At 40.1% G+C, this 7,295-nt stretch overlaps 1 protein-coding gene across 1 annotated transcript; it reads left to right on the forward strand.

Moving 5' to 3' along the window:
- Positions 1 to 317: 317 nt before the first annotated feature.
- Positions 318 to 1,298, forward strand: LOC110314730 (mas-related G-protein coupled receptor member A1-like). The gene has a single exon (XM_021188966.1). The coding sequence runs from the start codon at positions 438 to 440 to the stop codon at positions 1,296 to 1,298; it is 861 nt and encodes a 286-aa protein (XP_021044625.1). The 5' UTR covers positions 318 to 437.
- The last annotated feature ends 5,997 nt before the right edge of the window (positions 1,299 to 7,295 follow it).

Consider the following 7,295-nt stretch of genomic DNA (forward strand, 5'->3'; position numbering starts at 1 on the left):
GCTGCATATGTAGCAGAAGATGGCCTAATCGGCCATCATTGGGAAGAGAGGCCCCTTGGTCTTGTAAACTTTATATGACCCAGTACAGGGGAAGGCCAAGGCCAATTAGTGGGGGTTGGTGGGTAGGTGAGCAGGGGCGGCGGGGGTGGGGGGTATAGAGAACTTTTGGGATAGCATTTGAAATGTAAATAAAGAAAATCATAATAAAAAAAGAAAAAAAGAAAAACTTAAAAAACAACACCAAAACAAACAAACAAAAGAAAACAAGAGTTGTGTTCACAGGGAAGGCCTCATTTCTTCTTTGTGTTCCCAGCAGCACCAGTGCAGGGTTTCTGGCCCTCAACACCTCAGCCTCAGCAACAGCACTCACAACAACAAATCCAGTGGATGAACCCATCCGTAGAAGTATCGACATCCAAGTCCTGATCGCAACCTTGATGATCATCATCTTTGGACTGGTCGGGCTGACAGGAAATGCCATTGTGCTCTGGCTCCTGGGCTTCTGCTTGAAGAGGAATGCCTTCACAGTCTACATCCTAAACTTGGCTCTGGCTGACTTCTTCTTCCTTCTATGTCACATCATAAATTCCATACTGTTCCTTCTCGATGTTTTCTACCCCATTATCTTCCTCCAGTGCTTTTACACCACCATGACGGTTCTCTACATCGCAGGCCTGAGCATGCTCAGTGCCATCAGCACTGAGCGCTGCCTGTCTGTCCTGTGCCCCATCTGGTATCACTGCCACCGTCCAGAACACACCTCGACTGTCATGTGTGCTATAATCTGGGTCCTATCACTGTTGATCTGCATTCTGCATAGGTATTTCTGCGGTTTATTTGATATCAAATATAAAAATGACAATGGGTGTCTGGCATCAAACTTCTTTACTACCGCGTACCTGATATTTTTGTTTGTAGTCCTTTTTCTGTCCAGCCTGGCTCTACTGGCCAGGTTGTTCTGTAGCACTGGGCGAATGAAGCTTACCAGACTGTATGTGACCATCATGCTGACCGTTTTGGTTTTTCTCCTCTGTGGGTTGCCCTTTGGCATCCACAACTTCCTGTTATTGAAGATTACGGATTATTTTCCTGTATTTGATTATAAACTTTATCTGGCATCAATTGTCTTGACCGCTGTTAACAGCTGTGCCAACCCCATCATTTACTTCTTCGTGGGCTCCTTCAGGCATCGGTTGAAGCACCAGACTCTCAAAATGGTTCTCCAGAGGGCACTGCAGGACACTCCTGAGACAGCTGAAAATATGGTGGAGATGTCAAGAAGCAAAGCAGAGCCGTGATGAAGAGTCTCTGCCTGGACCTCAGAGGTGACGTTGGAGTGAGCACTGCCCTGCTGCACTGGACCACTGTCCACTCTCCTCTCAGCTTACTGACTTGACATGCCTCAGTGGTCTACCAACCTCTTCATCAGCTCTTCCCTAATGTACTTTTTCTCCATCTCCTGAGTAATAGCATTAATCAGAAAATATCATGTCTGCATCCTTCTTGACATTAATCAAATTCTCATACTAACTTCCTCTGAAGCTTTCTTGCTGTTTCTTTGCAACATTTGTTGCCATGGAAATAGCCCAGGTCCAGAACCATGACTCCCTTGTCTGTGATTGTTCTGTAACTTAATGTAAAGACAAAGAAGTCAGCAAACACCAACAAGAGAGAGCTGGTCTCCCAGGAGTGCAGAAAAGACTGTGAGCACAGGTAAGACCACCACTTCTACTCAAAGGGACATGCTTGGAACCCTTGGGACACATTAACAGAAAAGCAGCCTGGGACAGGATCCTTCCAGTTTATATCTTTACCCTGGAAATGACCCTGTGCCACATCTCTCCATTCATAAATTCTTCCGCAAAAGAACTGGTATACCAGGAGTACTGACACACAGGCTTGCAGAGGGACAAGACACAGTCAGAGACAGCACAACCAACTAACACTAGGGATAACCAGATGGCAAGAGGCAAGGGCAAAAACATAAGCAATGGAAACCAAGTCTACGTGGCATCATCAGATCCCAGTTCTCTCAACACAGTGAACCCTGGATAAGCCAACATACAAGAAAAGCAAGACTCTGATTTAAAGTCACACCACATGAGGATGATGATAGAGGACTTTAAGAAATATATTATTAACATTGTTAATGAAATACAGGAGAACACAGATAAACAGGTAGAAGCCCTTAAAGAGAAAACAAGAAAATCCCTAGAAGTACTACAAGAAAACAAAGTCAAACAAGAGAATGAATTGTACAAAACAATCCAGGATCTAAAAATGGAAATAGAGCAATAAAGAAATCACAGAGGGAGACAACCCTGGAAGTAAAAAGTCTAAAAAAGAGATCAAGAGTAATAGATGTAAGCATCACCAATAGAATAAAAGAGATAGAAGAGAGAATCTCAGGTGTAGAAGATACCATGTAAAACATTGACACAAAAAGAAAGTCAAAGAAAATAAAAATGCATAAAGTTCATAACAGAAAACATTCAAGAAATCCAGGATACAATGAGAAGGCCAAACCTAAGGATAATAGGTATAGAAGAGAGTGGAGTCACAAATTAAAGGGTCAATAATTATCTTCAACAAAATTATAGAAGAAAATTTCCCTAACTTAAAGAAAGAGATGCACATGAACATACAAGAAGACCACAGAAATCCAAGTAGATTAGACAAGAAAAAAAATTTTTCACCCATCACATAATATTCAAAACACCAAATGCACACGACAAAGAAAGAATATTAAAAGCACTAAGGTGAAAAGGTCAAGTAACATAAAAAGGCAGACCTATCAGAATTACACCAGACTGCTCACCAGAGACTATGAAAGCNAGAGGATCCTGCACAGATGTTATGCAGACGCTAAGAGAACACAAATGCCAGACCAGACTACTATACCCAACAAAACTCTCAGTTACTATAGATGGAGAAACCAAGATATTCCATAACAAAATCAAGTTTGCACAATGTCTTTCCACAAATCCAGCCCTACAATGAATAATAAATGGAAATGGCCAACACCAAGAGGAAAACTACACACTAGAAAAAGCAAGAAAGGAATCTTCTTTCAACAAACCCAAAAGAAGATAGCCACACAAACACAAAAATAACATTAAAAATAACAAGAAAGAACAATCAAATACTCCTTCATATATCTTAACATCAATGGACTCAATTTACCAATAAAAAGACTTAGACTCATAGACTGGATACATAATCAGGACCCAGCATTTTGTGAATACAGGAAATTTACCTCAGTGTCAAAGACACTACCTTGGAGTAAAGGGCTAGAAAACAATTTTCCAAGAAAACTGTCTCAAAAAACAAGCTTGAGTAGCCATTCTAATATTGAATAAAGTCACCATTCAACCAAAAGGTATCACAAAGGATAAGGAAGGACACTTCATACTCATCAAAGAAAAATCTACCAAGAAGAACTCTCAGTTTTGAACATCCATGCTCCAAATGCAAGGGCACCCACATTAATTAAAGAAACTTTACTAAAGAACAAAACACACATAACACCTCACACAACCATAGTGGAAGACTTCAAGGCCCCATTTGCAGCAATGGAAACACAAACTAAACAGAGACACAGTGAAACTAACAGAAGTTATGGGCCAAATGGATTTAACAGATATCTGCAGAACATTTCATCCTAAAACAAAAGAATGTGCCTTCTTGTCAGCTCCTGGTACCTTTTCTGAAAATGACCATATCATTGATCACAAAACAGGTCTCAGCAGATGCAAGAAGAATGAAATAATCCCATGCACCCTATCAGATCAAAATGGACTAAGGCTGGTCTTCAATAGTAACAAAAACAACAGAAAGTCTACATACAATAGAAGCTGAACAACAACCTACTCAAGGATAACTTGGTCAAGGAAGAAATAAAGAAAGAAATTAAAGACTTTTTAGAGTTTTATGAATCTGAAGGCACAACATACTCAAACTTATGGGACACATGCATGTACCCTGGGGGCAGGGCTTTAAGTGGGCAAGTATAAGAGCAGTGAGGGAAGAATCAGACAGAGGACACCATTCAGTTTCACTTCATGAGAGACAGGACAAAGATGAAGCACACCTCCCAGTGGCTTGATCTGCTCTGACAGACTGTCTCTCACAGGATTTATCTTCAGAAACTTTATTCATCGATTACACAGTTTTTCAAAATTTATTTGCGCCTAAAGTCTTCCTTGATTACATGAGGATATTGAAAGAGGAACAAAGCAAGCAAACAACAATTTTATGAGAACTAAAAGTTAACATTATGATAAAGTCAATTTTCTTTTAACTCAATATCTCCTTCCTTGAGACTGGTGTCCTAAAGCCTTGTGGTTACAGAAATACTAGTCAGGTGACTCTATTTGAATTTGATTCTGTTTCATTTTGACACCAAATTAAAAGATCGAAAGTTATTTCTGACTACCTGTTATATCAAGCTTGGATTTCTGCAAAAGTTCAGTCTCTCTGACCCCTGTTTAATTCTTCCTTTCCTTCCTCTATATTTCTTTAATATTTGGCATAAGACCACTGTCCTTTTTCTTTGATTCTTAAAATACTGTGCAGCTCTTGCTTAAGGAAAGGCAACAGGTTTGTTCTTTGTTTTTCTATAATCTCAGAAAAGTTCTGGTCTGACAAGTCTGTCCAGGAAGGCAGACAGCTCAGTGAATCAAAATATTTTTTCTGTATCTCAGTCAGAAACAATTGTTTCAATATTATTCCTATCTTTATTACAATTCTGTAAAGAATAGAAGAACATCAGAATTCCTAAAATGGCTTGCTTTTGCCAACGAATGATACCAAGGCTTATCATTAAGTGTATGATCATAATCTCTTCTTATTCATACTAGTCCCTTATTTCTGAAGCTGAACAGAAAAGTGCGGTGATTCCATTACAGTTTGGCAGCTTCTAAAATGTCCCTAAGTTTTTCTTCTTTAGGAATTTACTTACAAATAACATTCATTAATTATCTTAGTAATAAGTCCTAAGAAAGATTCAATTTTCTGTATAACTGTTCTTCCTGAGGAATTTCCATTAATTTCATTCTTATTTGCACCAGCTTTTTGTTATCCCAGCTCTAGCTTTTCGAGAGAGACCTTTAACAGTGAAGAAAATAAGTACAAGCAAAACGTGAATAGCAAATTTCCTCCAAAGACAGTGAAGGGTCAGTCAAAGGTCCTCCAAGCATTAGGACTTTGTCAAATAGTATCTTCAGGACACTTGGCACCACCATGCATGGGTGCATGCATGGGTGGAAGTATGCATGTGTGTGAGTCTGTGTGCCTATTATCTGTGTCCCTATGAGTCTGTGTGTCTGTATGTCTGTGTCTGTGTGTGTTGTGCCTTTTACCCCTTGTTTGAGCTACCCCCATCAATTAACCTGGGATAATCCCCATCCTGTATCTCATCTTGCTATATATAATCAGAAAATAGGAAGACAGATGCTGGAAGCCTACTTCTCTTCTGGCAGCATCCCACCTTATACCTACAAAAGGAAACCATTCATTCAGGGTCCCTCCTTCCAGGGGGCAGTGTCATTCTTTCAATCGTGAGTTCTAAAACATTTCTATTACTGAGTTTTGAAGCACAGATTTACAAGTACCATGTACAAGCTTCATGTTATGTTTATTATTTAGTCAGTCATTTCTGCCCCTTCTAATTGTATTACTTTTGATTCATGAATTAACCCTTGCCACAGATGGGCCTCACTTGGGTCTCCAATTTGCGTGGAATGGGTCTCTTGGTTGCAGGTGAGTGAGGATTTGGCGAATAAGTGGCAGACAGTCCACACAAGAGAGGATGTAGAACTGAATGTATTCTCATAAAGTGAACGCCAGTGTTATAAAGTACAGAGAACAAAGGAGTAGGATGTCACAGTAGGCAAAGTACATTGAAGTTACTTGACACAAAACAGAGGAATGACTTCAAAGGGACTTACAGGAGCCAGGTAATGTTTACAGTTAAGATAAAGTAGTTCTGCCTAGGGTCAGCTAAAGACAGGTAAGGATTTCACACCCTAGTCACAATTTGTGCTACTCCTTTGAGCCTTGTGAAAGCTAGCACCAGGGGGTTCCACACTAGCAGATCTTCTCATGAATAATGCAATACCACAACCCCCCTATTTCCTAGGCCTTAGTAAATACTTGCATATGAAAGTAACCTTTTCACTGAATTCTGAGCTCCTGGCTTTAAGGAATTTTTAGGACTTTAGAACACTAGTGGAAACTTCACCTATGGTAAAAATTCAATCTTTAAAGGCATTAATAATATTGAAAGAGCATACACCATACTAGCATGCGGATAGGGTTCGTGTATATAGATTATGGGAAATGCCTGGACTCCAGGAGGCTGAGTCTCCGTGAGACACTTTTTCCTCAGGACTCCTCCAGGTTTTTAGAACTGATGTGAGTCACTACTAGAGTGGGTGTGACAAACCCTCTATCTCATGGGCTTATTCTTGCTGAAATGCTAAGATGTGGGTGCTACATCCACTCTTGTAGTGACTCGCATGACAGGCCTAGAAACCTGGATGTAATCCTGAGGCGAAAAGTTCACAGAAACTTAGTCTCCTGGAACCTTGGCAATCCCATAGCAAGAATGCCCCAGATTTGTCCGTGTGATAGTGTGGAGGGTCTTGCATGCTTTCTTTACAGTATTTTACTGGATAAGAGTTAGAAATCTCAGGGCAAGCTTAGCAAACTATACTTAGAATCTTCATTACAGTAAGGTATGGCAGATTACATTGCATATTAGAAGAAAGTTGAAGAGTTCTTCTGACAAATGGAGATTCCCTACAAATACTTAAAAGAGCAGCCATGTTACATTACTCCCATATGCAAGAATTTACCATGGCCTAGGAAAAAGGAGGGTTGTGGATTAAGGAGGAACTACAGTATTGCATTATTCATGAAAAGGTCTGCTAGAGCAGAACTCCCTGGTGAAAGCTTTCACAGGGCTCAAAGGAATAGCATAAATTGTGACTAGGGTGTGAAATCCTCTCCTTGCCCCTGTCATTAGTTGACTCTGGGCAGGGCTGCTTTTATCTTAACTGTAACATTGCCAGTCCTTTGAAGGCATTCCTCTGTTTTGTGTCAGAAAACTTCAATGAACCTTGCCTGCTGTGACACCCTACTCCATTGTTTTCTGTATTATATAAGTCTGATACTAACTTTGACAGAATTACATTTAGATACTGTACTGGCTAATTTTGTGTCAATTGACACAGCTGGAGTTATTGAAGAGAAAGTAGCTTCAGTTGGGGAAATGCCTCCATGAGATCCAGCTG

Source organism: Mus pahari, unplaced genomic scaffold (genome assembly GCF_900095145.1).
Source record: "Mus pahari unplaced genomic scaffold, PAHARI_EIJ_v1.1 scaffold_5086_1, whole genome shotgun sequence".
NCBI lineage: Eukaryota > Metazoa > Chordata > Mammalia > Rodentia > Muridae > Mus > Mus pahari.